Genomic DNA, 27,856 nt, shown 5'->3' on the forward strand with positions numbered 1-27,856 from the left:
AATATTTAAACGTTCATCTGCTGAAACCAGAAACCTCCCTGAGTCACTTTTAGTTTAAATTCAGTGATTTCGAATGGGAGTTTGGTTTGGAGAACACGTGCTGCCGGCAAACGCCACGCGCGCTAAACTAAAGTGTTCAAAAGAGTGTGTTCACGCTGGAACTGGATTCGTAATAATTAGAATATTTCTAAGCGGCCGACGACCTGACCACGATGTTTGAGTAGCTCTGAATTTCCATCCCATCTGTGTGAGACGACGTGGTTTGAATTTGTGAAACTTCACGCGGCCGCATGACTTGAAATGTGAAAGAGGAAAATTCACCAAGACGGCCCCTCCGGGCAGGAGCCTTATCTGGGAGACCAGATTGGCATGACGACAAAGATTAGACGTGGCGTGTTTTTCCTTGCAGGACGGGGGGTGCTGCGGTGGCAGGGGGCGGGGCAGCGGCTGCTGTATGGCCAATGAGAAGGGAGCTGAGAACGGCTCAGAGGAAGTCACTGATGTAAGTCTGACTAACTTGTGTGAAGTGTTTTCAGGCCAGCAGGCTGAGTGCTTCTGACTGTAAACTGTATGTGTGTGTGCAGGAAGCCAAGTCTCTCTTTAACGCAGCAGACTTCGCGCCCTTTGACCCCACGCAGGAGGTCATCTTCCCGCCTGAACTCATGGTAAACACACATCTGTCTGTGCTGCCTGCTTTGTGACTGACCTTGAGGATCGTTTTGATTTAATACGCTGAATATTTAGCGAGCTAGTATATAAAGAACAGTGTACAATATGCTGCAGTAACAGTTACCTGACGTTAGCTCATCTACTAAGCTAGCTGTGTGACTTTTAACACATTAGATTCACACAATAACACGAGCTCAAGGCAGCGGTAGACCAGCAACGACCTGTTGTGCAAGGTAAAATTACTGTTTTTGTCAATGGAGTCTGGTGTCTGTTTGTAGTTAAACAAAAAGGTCTGGCTCTGTGCGCAGAACCTGCCTGAGAATCCCCCTGTTTTAAGTTTCCTTCAGTCTCACAGTGATCCAGAGACGGTCGCCTGTCCGTCCACGGAGCTGCTAACGGCTGGTTCAGCTCCTGTTAACAAATATAGGCTAAAAAAAAACGGGGCTCAACTTGTAGCCCACAGCTAACTCACTGACTTCATGGCGACATTATACTTCCTGTTTTCATCCCCCAAAGCATCATGTGAACTGTAGTTCTGAGACTTCGCAGGACACAGAATAACGACAGGAGTGTCCGCTTCCCTGTCCGCCTTTCTTCTGTCCTCCCTCCCGTCTAGTCTCTCACCAGAGGTCAGAGGTCGGGCTCGCTGTGTTTCCGTGGCGACAGGGCGGCGTGGCTGCAGCCCGACAGTCTGGACGAGTTTCTGTGCCTGAAATGGAAACATCCAGACGCCCGAGTGGTGGTGGGGAACACTGAAGTGGGTCAGTCTGTCTCTGAAACACCTCACATTCCTTCACTGAGTCAGTCTGTCGTTGGCTCACAGCGCTGTGTGTTTGTAGGTATTGAGGTGAAGTTTAAGAACATGGTGTACCCGGTGGTCCTGGCTCCAGCCTTCATCCCTGAGCTGAACGCAGTGACGCACACTGAGGACGGTGAGGACTGCCTCTGACACGGATCCTGCAACCGTCCAGACCTTTTCTTTCTTTCCTCGGATCTGAAACTCAAAAACATAAAATTACATTCGAGACATCGGAGCGTTGCTTGATGCGCACCTGGCAGACGAGTAAATAAAGAGCGTTAATTTGACAAATGTCCGTGACCACAACATCGTATTTCTGATAAACTCAGACTGTGCTGTCAAATTTAGCACATGAACAAACTGGAATCTGCGAATAAAATACTCAGCATGTGAAAGTAAACTCCCCCCAGTTTGCTCAATGCTAATGTTAGCATGTTAGCATGTCTTTTGCCCAACTTTACTCATTTGTTTGTTTATTGTTTATTCATTTAACTATCAAAATTTCTTTTTCTTGCATTTTATTGGTTCAGGTTTAGATTTTTCTGAACAGGCCAAAAACTGAGATCCGAACCCAACTTGAGACCCGAAGCTATATTTTTACTTGATTCCCTAATTACTGACTGTTAGCTTGCCAGGCTAAATTGGCTAAGAACCTGATCCAAAACCTGATACTTTAGCGGGACCTGAGTTAAGGTCCAAGAACTCTACTTTAGCATTAGCATCAGCACTTCTCTTAGCATTATGTACAGTTAGCATGTTAGCAAACCAATGTAGGGTGTGAGCAAACTGTTTTTATAAAATGTCACCATTGCTAATGTTAGCATGCGTTCACATGGATGTAGTTTGCATGCCGTCAAGAAAGTTTGTGTTGGACAGATTTAAACTTTGACCTGCTGATGGCACCGGATGAAAAATCACGAGATCACAAAAGTCATTAGGATTCAAGACACTACAAGACACCATGCTAGCGTGGCTAAAAGACTATATGCTAGTGTGGCTACAAGACACCATGCTAGCTTGGCTAAAAGACTATATGCTAGTGTGGCTACAAGACACCATGCTAGCTTGGCTAAAAGACACTATGCTAGCTTGGCTAAAAGACTATTTGCTAGTGTGGCTAAAAGACACTATGCTAGCTTGGCTAAAAGACTATATGCTAGTGTGGCTAAAAGACACTATGCTAGCTTGGCTAAAAGACACCATGCTAGCTTGGCTAAAAGACACTATGCTAGCTTGGCTAAAAGACACCATGCTAGCTTGGCTAAAAGACACTATGCTAGCGTGGCTAAAAGACACTATGCTAGCGTGGCTAAAAGACACTATGCTAGCGTGGCTAAAAGACTATATGCTAGCTTGGCTACAAGAATCAACATAATCAGAATAAAAACTGAGAATGAAAAGACGTTTCTGTGTTTAGGTGTAGTGTTTGGTGCAGCATGCACTCTCAGCCACATGGGGGCGGTGCTGAAGCAGGCGGTGGATACTCTTCCTCCTCATCAGACCGAAGTCTTCCTCGCCGTCCTGGAACAGCTGCGCTGGTTCGCTGGACTGCAGATACGCAACGTAGCCGTGAGTCGCACGCCGTTTGTCATCTGTTGTTTTTCCTTCTGGCGGCTCCGATTGGCTCTGTAATTTAATGAAATGAAATGTAAAACTCTGACGACACATTGCTGTGAAATGTATTGATCACGTTCACAGTGACAGTGTGAGATGGGAGAGCGGGGCTTTCTAAGAGTAGAACATTATAAATGCACAGAGCCGGTAAAACGTAAACTTTAAAGAATATTTCAGTCCGTTGAAGCTCTCGGTGTTGTGTTCACAGGCTGTTGGTGGAAACATCATGACAGCCAGCCCCATATCAGACCTCAACCCTGTTTTTATGGCGGCGGGCTGCAAACTCACACTGATGGACAAGGGTAACACACACACACACACACACACTTGCTTTAAGTCCCGTGACTGACTCTGGATCTCTAACTTCTTTATTTTGTGTTTTATTTTGAAATGTAATACAATGTGTGGCGTCTAGACTGAAAGCGGCCATATTTGGCGCTGAAGTCACTTTTCTGGATGTTTAGTACAAAGTCATTGTCACACACACACACACACACACACACATTGTCACGGTGTGTTTACGGTGCTCTGTATTTGTCAGGAGGCGTTCAAGCGACCTTTAATGCAAAGTGTTGCGTATCTCCAAACTGCTGAGTCACTCATTATATAAGTCCAGCTCGTGTAAGAGGAACAACAGGTAACGGCGAGGCCGGCAGCGGCCGCCTGACTGTCAGCTGACAAGCAGTTGCCACAGTGATCATCATCAGTTTGTGTTGGCATTGACCTTTGACCTTTGACCTTTGACCCCGCCTCTGTCAGATGGCAGCCGTGTGGTTCGGATGGACGACAGTTTCTTCACAGGTTACAGGAAAACGATTCTGCGGCCGCAGGAGATCCTGCTGTCCATAGAGATCCCGTACAGCAAGAAGGTAGATACAGCGTCGCCCTGGCGACCACTGTCTGTCACCTAGCAACCACCGTCGGTAACTTAGCGTACCTCCCCTCTCTGCCGCTGGTGTTTCTGTCTTTCCTCTACAGAATCAGTTCGTCTCCGCCTTCAAACAGTCTCCCCGCCGGGAGGATGACATCAGCGTCGTCACCGCGGCGATGAGCGTCACCTTCAGTCCCGGGACTGACGTTGTCGAGGACTTGAGGCTGAGCTACGGCGGCATGGCGGCCACCACGGTGCTGGCGAAGCAGACGGTGAACAGACTGCTGAGAAGGTAACAAACGCAGCAACTTAAAATCGGAATGAGGGGAAGGAAGGAATGATGTAACGCACTCTGATGTCATCCAGGCGGTGGGGGGAGGAGCTTCTGCAGGAGGCTTGCCACTCATTGGCTGAGGAGATGACCCTCGACCCCTCTGCGCCGGGCGGCATGGTGACGTACCGGCGAACGCTGACCCTCAGCCTCTTCTACAAGTTCTACCTGACGGTGCTGCAGAAGCTCAGAAAGCAGGTGACAAACTACTACCTGTGGTTGGGGGTCAGGTCCCGCGCAGGTCCTGCGCCGGCCCCAGTCCCGCACCGCGTCTCACATCTGGTTTTATGTTTCAGGGTGTGGATGTGGAGGAGGTGGGGTCAGACTGCCTGAGCGCCGCAGAGATTTATCGTGCGGAGACTCCGTCCAGTGTTCAGGTCTACCAGGTACAACGCAGCGCCGTTTCAGTGGGGTCGCCGTGGTTACCGGGCTGCACTGTTAAAAACACAAACTGCTACCTGTTAGGAAAGGCTCATTCTCCACCTTGGAAAGAAGCTCTCAACACAAGGTCAAACATCTTTTCCGAGGCTTTCAGCCGCGTCGCATGGCCTTCCTCAGCGGGTGGAGTTGCCCGCTGAGGAAGGCCATGCGATGCGGCTGAAAACTACGCTTTCTGTCACCTAGCAACCACTAGCAACGACTCAAGTATTTCCACATGAAGTCCACGCTAGCAGCGGAGTGACTTTATTTCTAATTATCGATATTTTTATGATGGAAAAAACTCTTCTTCTGCGTCTTCTTTGTAAAATAATCACGTGATGAATATTTTCAGCATTTATTATTATTTAAATTAATCAAAGTGACATATTTTTCTTGTCAAATTAAACTTCATTTTTGTAGTTAACCGGGTTAGATTCCCAGGTTTAGTGTCCAGGTGTGTTAACGTCATGTCTCCTCCAGGCAGTGCCGGAGGGGAGGAGCCAGGACGACGTGGTGGGCCGTCCCATGATGCACCTGTCCGCTCTGAAGCAGGTGACGGGCGAGGCGGTTTACTGCGACGACATGCCGCTGTTCGAGAACGAGCTGTACCTGGCGCTCATCACCAGCAGCAAAGCACACGCTCGCATCCGGTAAACTCACACCTGTACAACACGCACACACCTGTGCAACACGCACACACCTGTCCTGTCTAACGCAGGTGTGTGTCACAGCTCTATAGATACCTCAGCAGCAGAGAGGATGCCCGGCGTGGTCTGCTGTGTGTTTGCTGGTGACATCCCCGGCAGTAACGCCACCGGACCTATTGCATACGACGAGACCGTCTTAGCCGACGGCCAGGTGTGTTTTTGTTTGTCTGACCAATCAGGTGGCTCTGTCAGGTTCACGACCAGGTTGGTGATGTTTCCCTCCTCCCCTCCTCTCCGCAGGTGACCTGTGTGGGTCACATCATCGGCGCTGTGGTGGCCGACACACAGCTTCACGCTCAGAGAGCCGCCAAAGCTGTCAGGATCCAGTATGAAGAGCTGGAGCCGATCATCACCATCCAGGTGAGACCGGCAACACCTGGACGACACCTGTGTCGTTGTTTGAGCGTAACAAAAACAACCTATATTGATATTTTTACATAAAGAAATAACAAACATACACGAAAACACGACAAAGTCTATTATTAGCATATTAGCATATTAGCATGCTAACTACTAGTGCTACTGCTAATCTGGGGATAAATCTGTTGTTGGTTTGATTGACAGGAAGCCATCGACGCCCAGTCCTTCCATCAGTTAATGAGAACCATCCAGAAGGGAGACCTGGAGGCGGGGTTTAGAGAAGCCGACCACATCCTGGAGGGTAGGACTGTCTGTGTGTGTGAGACTGCCTCCTGATTCCATCTGATCGTCAGGTATTGATTATTGATTGATTATCTGACAGGTGAGATGCACATTGGAGGTCAGGAACATTTCTACCTGGAGACAAACTTCACTCTGGCTGTTCCCCGAGGAGAAGACGGAGAGATGGAGCTCTTCGTTTCTACTCAGTCTGCCTCCAAAACACAGGTAACACTACTCCCCAACACAGGTAACACTACTCCCAAACAACACAGGTAACACTACTCCCAAACACAGGTAACACTACTCCCAAACAACACAGGTAACACTACTCCCAAACAACACAGGTAACACTACTCCCCAACACAGGTAACACTACTCCAAACAACACAGGTAACACTACTCCCAAACAACACAGGTAACACTACTCCCAAACAACACAGGTAACACTACTCCAAACAACACAGGTAACACTACTCCAAACAACACAGGTAACACTACTCCCCAACACAGGTAACACTACTCCAAACAACACAGGTAACACTACTCCAAACAACACAGGTAACACTACTCCCCAACACAGGTAACACTACTCCAAACAACACAGGTAACACTACTCCAAACAACACAGGTAACACTACTCCCAAACACAGGTAACACTACTCCAAACAACACAGGTAACACTACTCCAAACAACACAGGTAACACTACTCCCAAACACAGGTAACACTACTCCAAACAACACAGGTAACACTACTCCCAAACAACACAGGTAACACTACTCCAAACAACACAGGTAACACTACTCCCAAACACAGGTAACACTACTCCAAACAACACAGGTAACACTACTCCAAACAACACAGGTAACACTACTCCAAACAACACAGGTAACACTACTCCCAAACACAGGTAACACTACTCCAAACAACACAGGTAACAACACTCTCCAAACAACACAGGTAACACTACTCCCAAACACAGGTAACACTACTCCAAACAACACAGGTAACACTACTCCCAAACACAGGTAACACTACTCCCCAACACAGGTAACACTACTCCCAAACAACACAGGTAACACTACTCCAAACAACACAGGTAACACTACTCCCAAACACAGGTAACACTACTCCAAACAACACAGGTAACACTACTCCCAAACACAGGTAACACTACTCCCAAACAACACAGGTAACACTACTCCCAAACACAGGTAACACTACTCCAAACAACACAGGTAACACTACTCCCAAACAACACAGGTAACACTACTCCAAACAACACAGGTAACACTACTCCAAACAACACAGGTAACACTACTCCCAAACAACACAGGTAACACTACTCCCAAACAACACAGGTAACACTACTCCAAACAACACAGGTAACACTACTCCAAACAACACAGGTAACACTACTCCCAAACACAGGTAACACTACTCCAAACAACACAGGTAACACTACTCCAAACAACACAGGTAACACTACTCCCAAACACAGGTAACACTACTCCAAACAACACAGGTAACACTACTCCCAAACAACACAGGTAACACTACTCCCAAACAACACAGGTAACACTACTCCCAAACAACACAGGTAACACTACTCCAAACAACACAGGTAACACTACTCCAAACAACACAGGTAACACTACTCCAAACAACACAGGTAACACTACTCCCAAACACAGGTCACACTACTCCCAAACACAGGTAACACTACTCCAAACAACACAGGTAACACTACTCCCAAACACAGGTAACACTACTCCAAACAACACAGGTAACACTACTCCCAAACACAGGTAACACTACTCCCAAACACAGGTAACACTACTCCAAACAACACAGGTAACACTACTCCAAACAACACAGGTAACACTACTCCCAAACACAGGTAACACTACTCCCAAACACAGGTAACACTACTCCCCAACACTGGTAACACAACTCCAAACACAGGTAACACTACTCCAAACAACACAGGTAACACTACTCCCCAACACAGGTAACACTACTCCAAACACAGGTAACACTACTCCAAACAACACAGGTAACACTACTCCCAAACACAGGTAACACTACTCCAAACAACACAGGTAACACTACTCCCAAACACAGGTAACACTACTCCAAACAACACAGGTAACACTACTAATTCTACTGCATATACTGCTGTGTCTACAGAATCTACTTCATTATTCACTACGTCTACTGCATCTATGTATCTACATAAATAGACATATATATAGTAAACCTGTTATTGTGATGCGTGAATGAACCTCCGTCTCTGTGTCAGTCTCTGGTGGCGAAGGCGTTGGGCGTCCCTGCGAACAGGGTGGTGGTCCGGGTGAAGAGGATGGGTGGAGGCTTCGGAGGGAAGGAGAGCCGATCCACCCTGTTGTCCACTGTGGTCGCCGTGGCAGCAAACAAGTACGTCTAACAGTCACTTTAGTTAGAGTCTCTTATTTTGAAATCAAACGTAAATTTCTAATTATTTTCTGCCTCCTCGTGTCAGGCTGAAGAGGCCTGTGAGGTGTATGTTGGACAGAGACGAGGACATGTTGATCACTGGAGGAAGACACCCCTTCTATGCAAAATACAAGGTAGGAGGACGCCCCCTGCTGGAGAGGGAACTTTCACATCTGGAGAGAGGCACCGACAGCCAGGAGAGAGAGAGAGTTTACCATTAATAATTATTATTAATATTTATATATTATCATTAATAACGCACTAAAAGAAAAAGCTCAAAGAGCTCTACATGCAAGTAAGAGAACATTTTATGATTTCCAAATTCCAATTAAACTTTGACTTGAAATATTTGCTAGTGTGATCCGGCCCACTGCGCTGTCTGGTGGCGAGTCTTGGGTCCACTCAGTCGTCAGAGCTTCACCCGCCGGGACAAACGTCCGGCAGAGTCTCGACATGCAGGACTCTGCAGATACATTTCACACAGAAAAACACCAGCAGATGCATGTGGAGCAGAATCAGGCTGATAATTAACAGTCAACAGAGAGCGCTCACGTGTTTTAATCACCTTGAATCAGCCCCCGAGACCCCCTCCATCCCAAAGCCCAGAACAGAGTCCCCCGTGTCAGCTGGTGCTGAGACTCACTGCCCCCCCTCAGACACTCTGACCAGTCTCATAGCAGCACTGCTTTCCAAACACCAATCAGAGGAAACCAAATTATAACACGATGTAAAGAAACCTAACTGGAACACTGGAAAGAAGAAACTAAAAGCCCAAAGTAGATCAGAAAGTTATCTGGTCCTAAAAAGAGATGATGAATCAGCAGAATCTCTCTCTGCTGTCACAGGCAGATCCTGACCGAGTGCAGGCTCAGTGACCACAAACTGGCATCGAAACAGGAAGACACCAAAAAATCCTGGCAGCCAGAAGAAAACAGAACATGTGGTCGCTGTTGAAACAGAGACGCACTTCCTCATACAGTGTACAGCATTCGATGAAATAAGGAACGTTTACTTTAATAAGTTCAACTCTGATCTCAGATTTTAAAGAGCTAAATGAGTTCAACATTAAAAATACTCTGAGGAGACGGAGGCAGGGCCGATCCTGCTGATCAATATGTATCAACATGTCAAAATATGTTGCAGTGTTTATATAGTTCTCACTTATTTGTATTTTGTAACTGCAACATCTACATTTCTTCTTCTTCTGCTTCTTCTTCTTATTATTATTTTAGCACAATTCTTCTGTTTATGTTTATGTTTTTATTTCACACTTGCTTTGGCATGTGTGAACACGACTAGAGACGCAAAGAGATGCAATGGTTTTGAGAAAGTTGACAGTATTCTCGTCTGCAGGACAAAAATGGACTGTGAGTGCTCGGCTTAATAGATTCATTGAGACTGAGACCGACCCGCCAGAAAGATAATGGTAACAGGTATTAGGTGATCAAAAATAAGCAACTAACCAAAAGTTTAGGCCAAAAGATGAGTTTTAAGTTTGGGTTTAAAGGCCCCAACAGAGTCAGACTGTCAGCAGGGAGGTTATTCCAGGGGACGGGGGCTCGATAGGAAAAGGCCAGGAGGCCTGGACTCTGAGAGCAGGCGGATGGGACAAAAGGTTTAAGGAGATCAGACAGATATGAAGGGGCGAGCCCATTTACAATTTTTCTAAGTCATCAGAGGCACCTTAAGGTCTGATCTGACATGGATAGGGAGCCAATGAAGGGAAGCTAAAATTGGTGTAATATGATCAAATTTTCTAGTTTTAATTAAGATTCTAGCTGCAGCGTTCTGAACCATTTGAAGACTTTTAGTACTAGCACGTGGCGGGCCTGACAACAAAACATTGCACTAATCGGTCGGTCTAGCTTGTCGTAGTTTCACTCTTGAGTGTCCCACGTTTCATCAAATAATTTCTTCTTCTCTTGCTCCAGGTGGGTTTCCTAAACAGCGGTAAGGTCTTGGCTCTGGACGTCTCGTTCTACAGTAACATTGGAAACTCCCTGGACCTCTCTATGTCAGTAAGTATCATCACTAACAACAGGTAGTACTACGTCACTTTGCCGATGATGTGCTGATGTTATCACCTGTGTGTGTTCGTCAAGATCATGGAGCGTGCTCTGTTCCACATGGAGAACTCGTACAGTGTGCCGTACGTGCGTGGCCGTGGCTTCCTGTGCCGCACCAACCTGCCGTCCAACACGGCCTTCAGAGGCTTCGGAGGGCCGCAAGGCATGTTGGTCGCTGAGAGCTGGATAACTGATGTGGCTCAGAGTCTGGGCAGGCCGACTGAGGAGGTACGTAGGTGGAAGTCAGACATGATGAGATGAACAGCTAAATTCCAGCGGATGAGCAGTGTCCAATCAATGACCCCCTTCCTCCTTCAGGTGCGTCGGTTGAACCTGTATATGGAAGGTGAGTCGACGCCCTACAACCAGATCCTGGAGCAGTTCACCCTGAACCGCTGTTGGGACGAGTGCCTGTCACGCTCTAAATACCAGGAACGCAGAGATGCCATCGACCTCTACAACAGGTAGAAACAGCCGGACACTGTTGAGAATTACAACAGGTAAAAAGGAAGGTCCTGAAACAGTGGGATTTTTCGCTACAACGGGTCAAATCAGCCAGACCAAAGTTTCTGAGTTCTACAACAAGTAAAAATGGTCCAACAAATGGTGTGACTGAAGTTTTTAAGCTGTCTGAATGTTTCTTCTGAACTGCGGCTGTAAAAATGGCCAGACCAAGCTCTGTGACAGGTAAAAACAGTCTGAGCTGCAGTTCAGCTCTACAAAAAGTAAAGACAGTCCAAGTTTCTGAGACCATGTTTAGCTCTATGACAGGACAAAACAGCTGTCGTATGTCCGAAAGAAGTTTCTGAGACTGTTGAGTTCTGCAAACGAAACAAAAAACGATCAGTTAAAACAAGTGAAATGAACTCTGTTTTTTTTTTCTTTCTGTCAGACAGAACCGTTGGACCAAACGAGGCCTCGCCATCGTCCCCACCAAGTTTGGCATCAGCTACACCGCCGTCTTCCTCAACCAGGTCTGATCCAACAACACACTGACTAACTGTTGTTGCTGTTAAAGGCTGAATGGTTTTTAAAACATTTTGGGTTTGTGTGACGTCATGAATTTCCATTAGTCCATGACTCTGTATGTCTGCAGGCTGGAGCTCTGGTTCATATCTACACAGACGGCTCGGTGTTGTTGACCCATGGTGGGACAGAGATGGGACAGGGACTCCACACCAAGATGGTCCAGGTACTTGAGCTTAACAAACCATTACGCTGGATTTTTATCCTTTTTTTTAGCTCATTAATTTGACCTTTTTCCAAATAGTAAATCAGTTTTTTGGTTGATTACATACATTTCATGCAGTTGTTGTTTTCAGTTCATTTCAGCATAAATAGCATCCATCTAGTGGCCATTAGAGGAACTGCAGCTTCAGACACTTCAGCATGGACTTCAACATTCAGCTGTGGTGGCTGCTGATTGGCTGGGAGGGGCTTCATTTTTTGGATTTGACTGATGACACTTGGCTGAGGAGGGTCACCCAAATTTAAAAAATTAAAAAAATGTATTGGAAGGAATTTTTAAATACAACCCTGAGTGCAAGATTTGTTCATTACCTGCAACCTTTAAAAGAAAATCCACAAGAACTTCCATACAAGCTAAAGGCACGTCATTTAAATAGGCACCAAACAGTAAAGAGCCTAACATGGGACCTTGGGGGGCCCCGTTGTTGCACTTAAGCTAAAAAAGTATTAACAAACTGTGTCTGTGATTGTGAGTCCAGGTTGCCAGCAGGGTTCTGGGTATTCCCTGTTCAAAGATCCACATCTCAGAGACCAGTACCAACACAGTCCCCAACACCAGCCCCACCGCTGCCTCCGCCTCCTCAGACCTCAACGGAGCCGCCGTCCAGAACGCTTGTGAGATTCTCGTGAAACGTCTGGAACCGTACAAGACCAAGAACCCCGGCGGATCATGGGAGGACTGGGTGAGCAGGAGTATTAAGAATATTTGCCATAGTAGTACTTCAGTTTCTCTTTACAGTAGTAGTGTTTCTAACAGTAGTAGAGGTAATCACAAAGTGGATAAATCCCTTAATTACTTAATTTGTTTGTCCATATTATAGTATCAGTTTCATAATTATGATGACTTTATATGTCATAATGAAATACATTTCCCAGAATCTTTTAATTATGTTTTGTGTGTCATATGTTTCACTTACTAAGTTAGAAAATTACGACTCATTTATTTATGAGTTTTCCATAATTATGCTAAAAGAATGACAAAGTTAAAATGACTTTACTTATGACGTAGTATTTCATAGTTGTGAATGATTTGATATGTCAATTTTGAGATTAAGCCATGATTTTGATTTACTTTGTCAAAATGATGAGAAACTCCTGAGAACTTTTAAACATTTTATGTATTTATTGATTTTCCAGCTTTAGATGGTCTTAGTACGTATCTATCTGTGTTTCAGGTGACCGCAGCGTATTTCGACAGAGTCAACCTCAGTACAAACGGATTTTACAAGTGAGTTCACTGAGCGAGTCGCTGGTTCAGTAAATCTGTTGATAAAGAAAGTCCAGGACGGAGTTTCACTGTTTCATGTTTCTTATCAGGACTCCAGATATCGGTTACGACTTTGAGTCAAACTCGGGCCGAGTGTTCAACTACTTTAGCTACGGAGTTGCCTGTTCAGAGGTGGAGATTGACTGTTTGACCGGCGCTCACAAGGTGTGTACTTTATGAAGAACAAATTCAGCTAGAAAGGAAATTAAAACAGAAAATGGTGAATTAAATGTTCTTTTAGAGTTCAAACTGTTGCTACTGGTTTCAAATCAAGCTCCCAAATTGTTGATAAAGGTGTCCCACAAGGATCAATATTAGGCCCCCCGTTACTTACTCTACACTTAAATAATATCATATCTTTGTCATGCACTTCTGTGCAGACGATGCCATCTTGTAGCCAACTGGCTCCACAGCAAACCAGGCCTACTTATAACTACGCATAACTCAGTCAAGTCTGACACAGACATGTCTCCAATGTCCATCAAAGATAAACATATATGAAACTGCTTCATCAAAATCATATAAAAGTTTTCATTTTCATTATTTTCTTCAGTATCAAAAGTAATCCCGTGATTATTGCCTGTACATCAGTGGTTACGATGCAAACAGGAACTGCCTGCAGCTAATGCAGCATGGCCTTTTGTTGTGCAGGTTTGCCGAAATGTCAAGAAATATAGGTTTAAAAAACTCAGAGGTGCAGATAGTTTAAGTTTAGAAATTCAGCGAGTTTAATCCTCAATAACGTTTGAACAAAATCATGAATTTTGACCAAATTTGTTGTGCAGTGCAGGATAAAACTTGACTGATGCTACAGGTGTTATTTTATTATTTATTATGTTTATTATATTTATTATTTATTGTATATTTTTAATACATTTGTGTTGTAGAACCTGAGTACCACCATAGTGATGGACGTCGGTCACAGCCTCAACCCAGCTATTGACATCGGACAGGTGAGTCAAAGAATCATTAAAGACTCAATCTCTGGAAAACTTAATAGAGACACTCATCCAGTTAAAGGTCATCATTCAATATTGAAACGCAGATGTGCCTCCCTCAGGTTAAAATGTCCTCTCTGTGTCTCTTCAGGTGGAGGGGGGGTTCATGCAGGGTCTGGGTCTCTTCACCCTGGAGGAGCTTCATTATTCACCCCAGGGCATCCTCCTCACTCGGGGTCCTGGTTCTTATAAGATCCCGGCCTTCGGTGATATTCCCACCAACTTTACCGTCTCGCTGCTCCGCGATGCACCAAATGACAAGGCCATCTTCGCCTCCAAGGTAACACCACAGACACTGCTGCGAACATTTTAAACATAACTGCTTAGATTGCTACAGAGAACATTTACTAATTCACTTTTTCTCTCCAGGCTGTGGGCGAGCCTCCTCTCTTTCTGGCGGCGTCGGTTTTCTACGCCATCAAAGATGCCATCATCGCTGCCCGGGCAGAGTCGGGCATCAGAGGTCCCTTCAGGCTGGACAGCCCCGCCTCCGCCGAGAGGATCCGCAACGCTTGCAGCGACCAATTCACCAAACTGGTACGAAAGCTTGTTCACAAATCTGTTCGTGTTGGTTTTAGTTTCTATCGGTGCAAGAGTTTACTACTCACGAAGGATCGGGCACGGACAAGAAAATACAATCCACAAAACTAAATCCTCTTTTGATTCAGATGATCTAAAGCCGCAGAACACCCAGATTTCCCATCAGTCCTTTTATCTATTCGTGACATTAAAACCTCGGTCGGATTTCTTTCAGCTTTTCCAAAATCAGAAGAACAAAGGTCAGTGGATGCAGTGACCTTTGTTGCATTTAGCCCTGAAAGATATAGCTAGAAGTTTATTTGAAATTGAAACGTTAGTACATTAAATGTCTGGTTGCTACTGTAGTGGCAGTGACTCGGTAAGGATCGGGCACAAATGGTTCCCAGTCGTTGGATGGGGTTCAGGTCAGGCCTCTGTGCAGGCCAGTCAAGTTCTTCCACACCAAACTGGGAAAACCATTTCTGTATGGAGCTGCTTCGTCACGTTGAAACAGGAAGGAGACAAACACAAACTGATGATGCTGAAAAAACACTGTTGTCTAAAATATGAGTGTGTTTACTTTACTGGAACCAAGAGGCCTAAAATGTACATATTAATACTGTATCACTTTCTATACATTTAAACATGGCGACTGTTTTTCTGTTGCAGTGTCCTCCTGCAGAACCGGACACCTTCACCCCCTGGTCTGTTCGGGTCTAGGACGTTCGACCGGAGAGAAAGGAGAATCGTTAAAACTACAAAAACATAATGAGCTGTTTTCGCAAATTTCACTAACTGATAATCCTCTCTGCCAGATCAAGACGTCCAGTAACAGTTAATGATGCACTGTTGGTAAAGAGCGATTGCTAGCTTACATTATACATTAGCATAAAACAACTAACTGCATGTTTTGACTTGTGTAATCAAGTTAGCTGTTTTATGCTCCCTGAAGCGTATTATTTTCCATAATAACAAATAATGAAAATATAACGTGATTTCAATCTTACACTATAAAAAATGTTACATCAATCATACATAGATTTACTATCAGAAGTATTATTATTAGTCATTATGTTGGCTTAATTCAGCAGTATGAATCATCTGTAACAATTGTTTACACTTCAATTTATAAACACATGAAAATTAAATGATTAACTAATCAAATTAATTTAATATAGATCATAAATAATGGAGATTTTGTTCTCAGTGTTTATTAATTATTGCTCTGTATGAATGAAATAAAAGCTTTTGCTGAGCTTTCCCTCAGTTTATTTCTGCTAAAGACAGTTAGCAGTTAGCAAAGCTACTTTGTTGACAGAAATTAAACTCAGTGTGTAAACTATCCGGACAAACGCCCTCATGTTGAGTTTCCCAGGATCGGATCGCAGCCAGCAACTGTTTGTAAATCCCAAGTTTTAAACTAGTGGGTCACTGAATCAGGTTGCAACATTAAAACTCAAGGAAAGTCTTAACTAGTAAACACTTGAAACATCTGTTGCACTGTCCAATAGAAAGCTACCACTTATGCAAACAAGAAGTCACTGTAGCGTCACAGGCTAGCATAACTAACAATAAGCGTTTACAGCCATGCTAGCAGCTCTGTGAGGCTGTACTGAGGCTTAGCACTCAGTGCTTTGAGCTAAATGCTAACATAGCATTCAGCAGGTATGAAGTTTAAAAAGTTCACCATCTTAGTTTAGCTTATTAGCATGCTAACGTTAGCTAATTAACAGCGAACACAAAGTCCAGCTGAGGCTGATGAGGTATTTGGTCATAAACCAAAGAATTGGACGCTGCTAGCATGGCTAAAAATGAAGCTAATAACGCAGTATAGAAATGTTGTGCACACTAGTGCTAGTACTTTATTAAAATGTAGCTTAATCAGAATCAGAAACACTTTATTGATCCCCGAAGGGAAACTCTTTGTTACAGCAGCTCGCCTTTACATCAGCGCACACAGGAGGAAGTACTAGAAAAAATAAACACTATAAAACAGGTCAGAAATAAATTAAGTATCCTGTCGGTATAAGTATGAGATAAACTAAGTGTCGAGTACCAAGTGGGTTTACTGGTTGGTGATGATAGTAAAGTATAATAATACAATGTAACAGAATAAGTAATAAGCAGAGGTGCCTGTACTGTCGAGAGTAATGGAGGTATATATAATAATATCAATAACAATAAATAAGAAACACTAACATGGGGAAACTAATATTGCACGGGAGTATTAACACAGAATATTGCACAATTATTATTAATTATTGCAGAGATGTTGATGATCAATGTCCAGTTTAGTGACTTCGGGTCATGCAGACTGACACTTAGAGGGAGGAGTTACAGAGTCTGATGGCCACAGGCAGGAAGGACTTCCTGTGGTGCATTGTGGGGGGATGAGTCTTCCGCTAATGTTAAGTTAACAGCCATGATATGATATTTTGTGATGCATACACTGGATGGACTGGCTGACAGTCACGGTCCCCAGAGGATGAATCCTCATGACTTTAGTGATCCACCAAGATCTTGGCATTTGAGTTTTTGCCTCAAATTGCTGCAGTGATGTGGAAGGTGTCCAAGGTGTGTCAGTACTCCATCACTGCTGGGGAGGAACAGCACACTTAGAGGGCAAAGGTCTGGACCCTGGCAAGTTTCATTTAATTAAAACCGTTGAAGAAAAATAAGGAAATGAATAAAAACGTGAAGCTGAAGGTGTTTTTCAGTCCAAGGCCAGCTAACGCCGGACGGGTGGGGGGTGTTGGCCCTTCACAGTGGGGCCTCCCTGAGGATCGCCTCCTTGTTAATTGTGTGGTCAGAGTGTGAAGTATGAGGGTCACATGTTTGTACTGTCACCTCCAAACCACCAACCACACGCCGGCCTGCACGTCTCAACCCGCTGCAGGGCTCCAGCCGGCATCACGGACATGCTGTCTGGGCTAAAGTAGTGGCTGCTGCTGAACCGGCTGGTAAGACTTCATATAACAGCTATTATTTACTTAGCATTTAATAATACCGCCTCACTCGGCTGTGTCCTGTTGCCAAACATGAGCCGGTCCTGGCCCGTGTATGGCTGCCTGATTTGGGCCGTTTCTGAACCATACTTTGGTAGTTTTTGTGCCATTTTTGTGTTATATTTTTGTCCCAAGTTAGACATCTTTGGCACCTTTTGTAACAGATTTTGTTGCTTCATTTCATTCCAGCCAGATTTAGTGAACTGTGGTGGATTTCAGAGAGAGGGGGGACAAAGAGTAAAGAGATCCAGTGAGAGTCCTGGTGTTGGATTATGGCTCCCAGGAGGATGGAAACGAAGCCGGTCATCTTCTGTGTGAAGACGCTGCTGCTGCTCTACTCCTTCATCTTCTGGGTGAGAAAACTCTTTTTATTCACACGGTTCACTCTTTCTAAGCACTTCTCTCAGCCTGATGGCAGATCCCGTTTATTCACTGTCTCGGGTGAATTTCCTGCTTTTTAAAACCGTTTTTAAAACATGTTTAAGCTCCTAAAACGTTCTGTAAATTCTTGGCATCATCAAGCTAAAATAACGTTATTTTCTACGCAGTGAATTTGTACAAATTGACATTTTTCAGCACGTTTGAAGTTCATATTCTGGGGATGCAAAGCTTTCCTCTGCAGCTTAATTACAGTTCAGTAACATTTCTACACGTATTAGCTTAGGTAAGATTTAAAATGTACCTTTAAAGACAAACCAAACAGAAACACTCGATCGTTCAGTTTCTGCTGCAGCTGATGGAAAGTTAGTTTTTACATGTGAGACATCAGGAGAGGATACGATGTGGACTACGTGCCGGGGTCAGAGGTCACCTGGAGGTCAGAGGAGGACGTTCAGTAATTATCTGGACTGTGAGGAATGAGGAGGAGGAGGCCGGAGCTGTGGCACACACACGATAATGAAGATCTGAAAATACGACAGCAGGAACTCAGTGATGACACACGCAGTTCCTGCTGTCGCCCCGATTCCTGTCTGGCCCTGGTTCTTACCTTTGCCCTTACCTAGTCCTGGTTTCAGCCTAGTCCCGGTTTCAGCCTAGTCCTGGTTGTTGTGGCCATTTTCTAGCCCTTAGCCCCAGCTGTTGCCCAGCCCTACCTTTAGCCCAGCACTGGCTTTGCGCTGGTCTAGCCCTGGTTTGTTTTCTAGTCCCGGTTTCAGCCTAGTCCTGGTTTCAGCCTAGTCCCGGTTGTTGCCTGACAGCAGCGACGGACTAACGGGCCGGTTTGTGTTTTCATGCCTCCGTTTCGTTTCGGATTCCAGTCGGACTCTCTGACTTCTTTTCTTTCATTTCTGTTTTTCTTCTCATAATTGCGATCTGTAGTTTCATTTAGATTTTTGAATCAGATCTTCACCGCTGTGTCAAGTTTTTACCTTTTTACAAGCATTTTATAAATCCGTTGTTTTTAAAAACTTGAATGTATTTTGGCTTTAGAAAATAAATGTGCTATGTGGTATCTCGTCTTGTAAATAACTTTATTCCTACTGGATCTATATTTTAAACAAACAGCAGTGAGTGTCTGACAAGTCAAAGTGTGTTTCCTGCTGTCGCTGCTACAGAGTGGATTATAAAGACTTTAGTTATCTTAATGGGCTTGTTGTTGAAGAGAAACCTAACCAAACCAAACTGACTCCAGCCACCCGTCAGGTTTCTAATCGTCTCCTGATCGCCGGCAGAGGTCGAGCGTTTCAGCATCGCAGCTCCCCCCCCCCCCATACAGGCGCGACCGGGAGTCACAATCAAACGCCTCCTCCATTTATTTCCCTCCAGCATCCCGTCTTTTCTCCTCTTTCATGCCCCAGCGGTCTGATGCCCCGACCCTGAACAGACGTCCTCATAAACCACATCAGCCGGACACAGAGTCCAGATACAGACAACAACAGTGACACACTAATCTGCTGCAGTTAACGAATGCTGTTTATCTCCCAAAATGTCCCCGTCAGCAGAGTTTACAGTCGTTTTCTGAGCACAGACAGCGAGCGGGAGTTCATTTTGTGTTTGAATAGCTGAAACCAGGCTGGCTTCTGCTTTAATCTGTAAAACACAAACGATTACACTCAACCCAGTTTGTGCTTTAAAATCAAAGTATTGCCCCTCCTGTGGCTCTAACCATTTCTCTTTAACATGTTTATTCTTGGGTTGGAGTGTCTTTGTAGATCAACATCCAAGCAAATAAAAACCTTTTCACATTAAACATGTCACACATTCGAATTCAAGTCGTTTTTTGCATGTGTGTCAGTGGAAACGTGGAAAGTTTTTAAGTAAGTAAAAGTCGTAATACTTCTGTGTAAAAACACTCGGTTAAAAGTTCTGCATTCGAAATTTTCTTATCAGCAAAATGTCCTTAAAGTATCAAAAGTACTTATTATGCAGAACATGTGACAGCAGTTCGTCAGTGTGGAGCCAACGTTAATACTTTGTGTCCTGCTGGGTCGATTAGTAGTACCAGTATCAGATCGTGTGTTTGTTATGTGAAAAGGAACTAAAGCTGATAAACGTAGGAGTAGAAGTATAAAGTGGCACAAAATGTAAATACTCAAGTTCAGCAAATGTACTTTGTTTCTTTCCACCACTGGTAATAATCAGTCTTTAATGAGGGATTTTCTATTAATTTACATCGAGTCAAGTAACGGGACAACCAGTGAAACCAGTACGGGTACTTCTACTCCAACAACTGCAGCTGTGCAGACTGTACTGTGTATAACATACGGTTTGTTCTGAGCTGTGCGTGTTGTTGACGTCTCTTCTTCCCGTCTGTTTGTCAGTTTGTCACTTTACTGTCAGAGCTCATTACAGAGTCATGTGATGCTGAGTCACTGCTCAACACACACACACACACACACACACACACTCAGCCCATCTGCTACTGGTTTTTGAATTCATATAATAATAATAATCATATTCATAAAAACATTACTCACGCATTCTGTTCGACTGCAGCACCTGTTGATTCATCATTCTTTTATTTCAGTAAACTCGAAGACAAAAGTAAAAGTAACGATTAAGGATAAGTGCTTCCTCATTGGTTGACAGTCTGACCTGTAGCCCCTCCCCCCTCAGGTGACAGGTGTGGTCCTGCTGTCGGTGGGGTTATGGTGGAAGTTCATGTTGGGCCCCTACATGTTGCTGATCTCCAGCGGCCCCTCCAACGCTCCGTACGTCCTCACCGGCACCGGAGTCGCCATCGTGCTGTTCGGACTGTTCGGCTGCTTCGCCACCTGCAGGGGGCGCCCCTGGATGTTAAAACTGGTCTGTCGCTGTTATGTTACTATTCAGATCCAAGTATAACCTGACCGCTGACCTCTGACCTTTGACCTCTGACCTCTCCTCAGTATGCTGTGTTCCTGTCTGTGGTCTTCATGACTGAACTCATCGCTGGAATCTCTGGATTCGTCTTTCGCCACGAGGTCAAAAAACACAAAAACACACATTTCAAACAAAACAACACTTTTAAACAAACAACTCTTTTCACACTGACGACATACTGTGTGTGTGTTTAGATTAAGGGGACGTTCCTCACTACGTACAGCGACGCAGTGATGAGATACGATGGACGAGACGACAGGAGTCTGGCTGTGGACGGTGTTCAACGTAGAGTCAGTGTCTCTTTACCGCTCTCTCTTTGTGTTGATGTAATATCCACCCAGAGGTTTACGTAGTTACTTAACAACTGCACTTGCCCACTTTGGGGCAGTAGAACAAACTGTAAACACAACATCTGACATATTTATTACCTTATAAAGTAGTTGAGGCTAACATGTTAGCAAACAGCTGTCTACTTCCACATTAAGCAGACAGCAACATGATCATCCCATTGGAGTGTCAACAATTACTTGTGGGGTTCCTCAGGGTTCAATTCTTGGTCCTCTCCATTTTTAGGAAAATGCTTATATGTAACAATGCAGTTGATTTTTCCATAAACCATCACACCTGTACTCTGTTGACTCATTTACACACAGGCTCTCCTACTTACACAACACAATAAGTAATAAAGTCTTCAAAAGAGACTTCAAAAACAACCCAAATGTTACAAAGATTATTCATATGTTTTCTATGAAGGTATTGTTGGAGCAACAACTGAGCACCCGTGACAGTGGAATCTGTAGTTGTAGAAAATAGTCACACATGTGTGTCAGTAAATTTGAAGTCACAGAGAAAAATACTTTAGGAGCTGCAAACTTGTAGAATTGTTTTCTCTCCCACAAACACAACAGTTACACTTTCACTGCAGCAGCGCAAATCCTATGCTACGAGTGTGTGTTGTGTCCATGCTATGAGTTCTTGCACATTTGCTTTTGTACAGATCCGGTTATATGCTGATGATACAGTGATTTATATGTGTGATGGTACAAAACAACCAGCATGATCACACCTTCATTTAAATGTAATAAAAGCCCAAACCAGACAGAATATTATCTCTAAAAGTTAAATGAAAACCTACAGATTTACTTTATCTCTGTGTTTGTAGTTACACTGCTGTGGAGTTTATAACTACACCAGTTGGTTCAGCAGTGTGTATTTTCCGGTCAGTGGGATTCCTGCCAGCTGCTGCGTTAGTTTCTCCGACTGCAGCATAGCCGACCTGAAGAACGCAACTCTGGCTGCACGCAAAGTCCACAAACAGGTCGGAAACACACACAAATTCACTTGTCATGTGACTGGAAGAACGTAACCTGATAGGATAAAGTCTGATTGATCCTTTGTAGCTCAGATTACACTAGTTTTACCTTTGGTGTCTGAATTTGAGACGAGAATAAATGCCTGAGTTAAACAAATTAATTAATAGATTTACGAATAAATGAATGAACTGTGTTTCTGCAGGGCTGTTACGAGTTGGTGACGTCCTTCATAGAGAGCAACATGGGAATCATCGCTGGAGTTACCTTTGGCATCGCCTTCTCTCAGGTACAACCATAGACTGTATAAAAGAAGTGGACGTAGCCAGGTGACGCCACCCACTGGTCAATTTGGTATTTTGGTCGTCGCCATCTTGGTTTTTTGGAACCAGAAGTGACCATATTTGGACAAGAGGGTGGAGCTAGGCACTGACAGAGCATAGCGAACGCCAAGTTATCAGCTAATGGTAGTGCTAGATTAAAACAATCAAAGGAAAAGCAGAGTTAGCGTAAATGACTCATGTCGATGACACAAAGAGTTTTATATATTTAAACAGATTCAAAATGAAATAAAAAATATAACACGTCTCTGTCTCAGTTGATAGGGATGACTCTGGCCTGCTGTTTGTCTCGCTTCATCAACGCCAACCAGTACGAGATGGTGTGAGAGGTAACACACACTCACACACTCACACACTCACACACTCTCTCACACACACACACACTCTCACACACACACACACTCACACACTCACACACACTCACTCACACACACACACACTCACACACACTCACACACTCTCTCACACACACACACACTCACACACACTCACACACTCACACACTCACACACACACACACACACACACACACACACTCACACACTCACACACACACACACTCACTCACACACACACACACACACACACTCACACACTCACACACTCACACACACACACTCACACACACTCACACACACACACACACTCACACACACGCTTTGTCCTTCTTGTTGTTCCTCACGTCTTCTTTCTCTTTCTGTCTCTTCACTTTTACAGGAAATGGTCGCAGATGCACGTTACCATGGGAACCTGGAAACACACACTCTCACAGCGTGACGTGTGAAGCGGTCGGCGTTCGTCTCGTGTTTGTTTTGGGTTTTTTTTTGAGGCTGTGGATCCCTCGGACGTTTGGCCCTTTTTTCTTTCGCGCCTGTTGAAGCTGAGTGTTTCGCCTTCTGTGAAAACCTGCAGGTCAAGAAAAAGTGCCGAATCGATGAGAAGAAGAAGAAGAAATACATTCAGAATAATCTCATGGAGCCAAACTGACGGTTTATTTTGGGTTTACTCGACTGAGTAAATGTGTGTGAGGGGTCCGCAGGGGCCCCGCTGCACCCGGAGCATGCGTACTGTGTTGTTACTGACAGTATTTAACTTCTGTCGGCGCTCTGGGATCTGACACTTCAATAAAACACTTCATCACCTGTCACACGTTGCCTTTCTGACTAATCCGATGCTGTCACGTCTTTAAAGATAGACATGTCATTTAGCATGAAATGCTACTAATATGAATATTAATAATAATAAAATGAGTTTAAGCTGAATATGAAAGCAGCTGTAATGTTGCAGGGCAGCCAGCGGGGGGCGATGTCTCCCCAACAGGAGGCTTTGTCAGCCAGTGAGGAAGAAACCGCATTTATTCTAAATTTACTCAAATTAGAGAAGCAGTTCAGAAATCATTTTAGGAAACTGAAACCAACAAATATGATGCCGATTCTTATTTTCAGAGTATAAAAAAACCTTCATAATATTTTACGATTCAGAAAATAAATGTTTTATTTTAAATCTAATGTCGCGAGTGCGAACTCTGTCATCGAAGGCGAAGTTTCGATCTCACAACACGAAATGAATTCATCACAGCACTAATGAGGAAATGGAATAATAACTATATTTGATTAAAAAATCTAATAAAAACTACAAATTCACGACGCAAAATACAAAAAAACAACAAGAAAAGGTTCAGAGTCTTGTTTTCATCTTGTGATCCTGATCTTCATGCGCTGGAAACGCAAACAGGAAGGAAACTGTTAGCATAGCATCTGGGTCAAAAATGGTCCAAAACTGCATGAAGTTTGGTGTGAGCTGATCAAACACAATGTGTGTACTTCGTAAAGTTCAGATACTTTCTTCTCAAGGTTACAAAAAAAAAACACGGAGCGGCGAAGCTTCAAAAACTGAAAATAATAGCGAATAAATACGCTAACAACAAAAACATTAGCTGCGTTAAAGGCTGGAAAGCGACGTCAGAATGTTCCGTCTGCAACGTAACGTCTTACAACGGTCCCTCGTGACGTCACGCGGCCTCGCCCGCCTGTGATTGGCTGAGCCCGCGTCGGCCTCTCCTCGCCCCTCCCGCCCGGCCGCTCCGCCCCTCCCGCCCGGCCGCTCGGATGAAACCAACCCGCTGACCGCTCGGTGCTCCATCCCGGACAGATTACCGGGCTGAAAGCAGCGACGCGACCGAGGAACGGCACCCGACGTACGGTAAGCTCTCCGGGCGCCTGCACCGCGGAGGAACTTCGGTTAATGCGGCGGACAGATAACAGGCCGCCTGCGACGGAGAAGCGACCCGCCGTCAGCGAAGTGTGGAGCCGAAAACACGCAGCTACAAGCGGCCTGTTTGGGACGGGAGTCCGCCTCACTGTCTGGTTCTCTGGCAGTTTCCTGTTTCCGTAAAGTGAGTAAAACCCGCTGCGGCTCACGGTCACCCTGACTTTACTCTGGAACACTAAAGTTAGCTCATTTAATTAAAGCTACATGTTTATAACCCGGTGATGCAGCTAACGGTAATAACCGCCGTTAGCTCGTTAGCTCGTTAGCTCGCTGTGTTAGCTGCATGTAGCCTGCTGATGCTAGCAGGTGGAGGCAGGTGGGGGTGTCCTGATGTCTCCTCCTCCTCTCTGTCTAAAGCCTCTCTGCTTGTTTTCAGGTTGTCGCCTGTTATTGGACCTGCGGGGTGAAACCGCCGGCTGGCGGCCTGCAGCAGGAGACGCCCCCCATCCTCCGCAGGGACGCCAAACTGCAGACTGTTAAAGCGGGAAACCGGCTCTTTGATCCACGAAGACGCGGTGACCTGGTCCGGCTCTCGGAGCCCAGAGGCTGGTTAAGACCTGGATCTGGCCGTGGCCTCGTAATAATCCTCTAAAGAGCATTAGCGGGCTAAGTTTGGCCCTGGACTGTGACAGGCGGCTTCACTTCAGGTTCGCTCACCATGATGCAGATATCTGAATCCTACAACCAGAAGAACTCGCTCTTCAACGCCATGAACCGCTTCATCGGCGCCGTCAACAACATGGACCAGGCGGTGATGGTGCCCAGCCTGCTGCGGGCGCCCCGCTGGGACGACGCCGAGGACCCGAAGGCGGAGAGCCCGCTTAACGGCGGCGCTTACTTCCACCAGGGCGCCGACATGTACAGCTCGACGTGCTGCTCAAGTCCATCCGCAGCGACATGGAGTGGGGCGTCCTGCAGGGCGAGAAGGTGGGCGCGGCAGAGGTGGACGAGGACGACCTGGAGAAACAGTTTCATTTCCACCTGAAAGGACTCCACACGGTTCTGTCCAAGCTGACGTGCAAGGCCAACACGCTCACGACCCGCTACAAGGAGGAGATCGGCTGCGGGAACTGACCGCGGACTGATCCGGTTCCAGACGTTCTGCACGGCCTCGGTTTCCTAAACGTTTCGGCTCATTAACTGCAGCTCCGCTTTCATTTCTGCTTCCTGTCTGTGGGAAACTGTCACAATATAAACAGGCTGTAACAACAGAAGCCAGAGGCGGTAAACGTCCAAACAGAGAGCGTTTACAACCTTTTTAGCTCGTGTGTCGAATGTCTACCTGCGACCCCGTTTAACCAGAAACCAACTTTTTAAGGGAAAAAGACCCGAAGAAATAAAATCATCCAGTAATTCACAAGAAATAAAGCAAAGATTTGGAGAAATATGTGCAGAATATAATCATCTGAGCTGCTGGGGTTTAATACAATCTAAAATTGGCCAAATTGTGAATGAAGGCTGGGACTGGACGGTCAAAACACACGATTATGAATGTGACCAGACATTCGATGCCAACAGCTTTTAAGAATAGGAAGCGAAACAGCATGGAGGCCTGACACCCGGGCAGCGACTTCTCTTCACTTCTACTGGAAAGTGAAACCTGAAACTGGTTTGAGAGTCGGCTGCCCGGCATTGTAAGTATTGAGTCTGTAAAAAACACAAACCCAGTAAAACAGAAGGGTCAGGATAGTCAGGGTATCTCCACCTGGAAAGACTTTGGAGTTCATGAGCTGAAACACCAGTGTGGTTCATTAAAACACATCGGCTTCATCGCACAGGGATGATACACTGTGGGCGTCTGTCTGTCCGTCGGCCTGTCCTCTCCTGACGTTTCACGCTGTAAATCCAAAACTATGCAACGCTGAGAGGAGCCTCGCTGCTCGGCTTTAAGCGGCAGCTTTAATGTCTGGATGTGACGATTCTGCCGACCTGCTTCAAGGCTTTTATTTAACTTTCTGAACAATACGATCCTGGTGAGCGCTCCCAGCTGCCTTTAGGCCAGTGAGCTCATTTCTTTCCAGATGTTTTTCTGTCTTTATGATTGGAAACTGAATATTTTGGGGTTTTGGACTCATTTCATCCATTTAATATGGTGCTTTTGATGATCAGCAATTGATTCGTGTTGATGGTTTAGTCTGTGAAATGTCAGAAATCAGTGAAAACTCAGATTCAGTTTCTCGTCATAAAAGACTTCAGAGAACATTTTTCCTTAATCGATCGATGAAACAGTTTCTACTTTCCTTTAAAGAACAATAAGTTTGATGTTTATGTGAAGCTCATTCAGAACTTCAGCTAGATTCTCCTGAATTTAAAAGCTTTTCTGCTCTGGTTAACAAACTGTCTGAACTGGAAGATAAACTGAATAGAAAACAAACTGCAGCTTTATCGACTCGAGCTTTTGTAGTCGATGACATTTCTGTAAAGGTTTTGGGACTCTGTGTGTGTGAATAATACTGTATGTGAAAATATTAACGTTACGTCCACAGAGCTATGCATTTTCTATTTAATGTCCAGCTTGGCAATTAAAGGTTTTTGATGAGTATTTTGGTGTTTTGGTTCATTCTCAGAGATCGTTTCAATAATTACAGCAACAAGTTCGACTTCAAAATGTGTCTTTTACCTTCAGATCTTCTGTTCATTTAATTGTAAATTGAAGTTATTTTTAGTTTAATTTGATATTTTTATATATTTCTTTGGAGTGACAGTAAAAATAATTCTGTTGCAGAAACAGTCGCTGTGTTTTTAGTCATTTCTAAACCAGACTGAGCTCTAATTTCATGATCAAATAAACCAAACAGACTGAGAGCTGCTGGACGTATATTTTAAACACATTTAAATAACTGCAGCAAAATATCAAGTGATAATAATAATAATAAAACTTTATTCATAGAGCACTTATCAAAACAAGTACAAACAACAAGAGAAATATAAAGAAATAAAATACATAAAAGCAATAAAATAAACAGTTCAGGTAAAATCAGGATCTGCTTTCAGATAAAAA

General features: G+C 44.6%; 2 protein-coding genes, 1 long non-coding RNA gene and 1 pseudogene across 5 annotated transcripts in view; 3 read left to right on the top strand and 1 right to left on the bottom strand.

Annotated features, from left to right (window-relative positions):
* xdh (xanthine dehydrogenase) overlaps window positions 1-15,881 on the top strand; it is an 18,956-nt gene extending 3,075 nt beyond the window's left edge. Inside the window, exons 7-35 of the mRNA XM_044187423.1 lie at window positions 410-502; window positions 585-665; window positions 1,286-1,430; window positions 1,509-1,601; window positions 2,886-3,037; window positions 3,291-3,384; window positions 3,842-3,951; window positions 4,061-4,245; window positions 4,320-4,482; window positions 4,581-4,670; window positions 5,185-5,354; window positions 5,436-5,562; window positions 5,652-5,771; window positions 5,976-6,072; window positions 6,154-6,278; window positions 8,355-8,488; window positions 8,574-8,661; window positions 10,459-10,545; window positions 10,630-10,821; window positions 10,912-11,057; window positions 11,486-11,567; window positions 11,690-11,785; window positions 12,321-12,524; window positions 13,017-13,069; window positions 13,159-13,273; window positions 13,996-14,061; window positions 14,198-14,386; window positions 14,476-14,643; window positions 15,295-15,881. Of these exons, the coding sequence (XP_044043358.1) occupies window positions 410-502; window positions 585-665; window positions 1,286-1,430; window positions 1,509-1,601; window positions 2,886-3,037; window positions 3,291-3,384; window positions 3,842-3,951; window positions 4,061-4,245; window positions 4,320-4,482; window positions 4,581-4,670; window positions 5,185-5,354; window positions 5,436-5,562; window positions 5,652-5,771; window positions 5,976-6,072; window positions 6,154-6,278; window positions 8,355-8,488; window positions 8,574-8,661; window positions 10,459-10,545; window positions 10,630-10,821; window positions 10,912-11,057; window positions 11,486-11,567; window positions 11,690-11,785; window positions 12,321-12,524; window positions 13,017-13,069; window positions 13,159-13,273; window positions 13,996-14,061; window positions 14,198-14,386; window positions 14,476-14,643; window positions 15,295-15,345 (3,516 nt within the window). The 3' untranslated portion in view covers window positions 15,346-15,881. The remainder of the gene's footprint in view (window positions 1-409; window positions 503-584; window positions 666-1,285; window positions 1,431-1,508; window positions 1,602-2,885; window positions 3,038-3,290; window positions 3,385-3,841; window positions 3,952-4,060; window positions 4,246-4,319; window positions 4,483-4,580; window positions 4,671-5,184; window positions 5,355-5,435; window positions 5,563-5,651; window positions 5,772-5,975; window positions 6,073-6,153; window positions 6,279-8,354; window positions 8,489-8,573; window positions 8,662-10,458; window positions 10,546-10,629; window positions 10,822-10,911; window positions 11,058-11,485; window positions 11,568-11,689; window positions 11,786-12,320; window positions 12,525-13,016; window positions 13,070-13,158; window positions 13,274-13,995; window positions 14,062-14,197; window positions 14,387-14,475; window positions 14,644-15,294) is intronic.
* Window positions 15,882-16,908: 1,027 nt separating this feature from the next.
* Window positions 16,909-27,397, top strand: LOC122871975 (tetraspanin-7-like). Of its 2 annotated transcripts, XM_044187629.1 has the most exons (10): window positions 16,909-17,585; window positions 17,820-17,983; window positions 20,688-20,876; window positions 20,960-21,034; window positions 21,128-21,223; window positions 22,096-22,251; window positions 22,449-22,532; window positions 22,842-22,913; window positions 23,302-24,979; window positions 25,232-27,397. In XM_044187629.1, exons 2-8 carry the CDS (start codon window positions 17,903-17,905, stop codon window positions 22,908-22,910), a joined length of 750 nt encoding a protein of 249 aa, XP_044043564.1. In that variant the 5' UTR covers window positions 16,909-17,585; window positions 17,820-17,902; the 3' UTR covers window positions 22,911-22,913; window positions 23,302-24,979; window positions 25,232-27,397. The 2 variants fall into 2 exon arrangements, with proteins under 2 accessions (XP_044043564.1, XP_044043565.1); XM_044187630.1 differs by having other exon boundaries at window positions 16,909-17,983.
* On the bottom strand, window positions 20,707-21,271 carry LOC122872022. 2 transcript variants are annotated; one of them, XR_006376985.1, is made up of 3 exons: window positions 21,155-21,271; window positions 20,936-21,021; window positions 20,707-20,845 (listed from the first exon to the last, which is right to left on the bottom strand). It is a non-coding gene; the product is annotated as an uncharacterized LOC122872022 (long non-coding RNA). The 2 variants fall into 2 exon arrangements; XR_006376984.1 differs by having other exon boundaries at window positions 20,714-20,845; window positions 20,929-21,021.
* LOC122871993 lies at window positions 25,514-27,397 on the top strand (annotated as a pseudogene).
* Window positions 27,398-27,856: the final 459 nt, after the last annotated feature.

This window comes from Siniperca chuatsi, linkage group LG24 (assembly GCF_020085105.1).
Source record: "Siniperca chuatsi isolate FFG_IHB_CAS linkage group LG24, ASM2008510v1, whole genome shotgun sequence".
Taxonomy (NCBI): Eukaryota; Metazoa; Chordata; class Actinopteri; order Centrarchiformes; family Sinipercidae; genus Siniperca; species Siniperca chuatsi.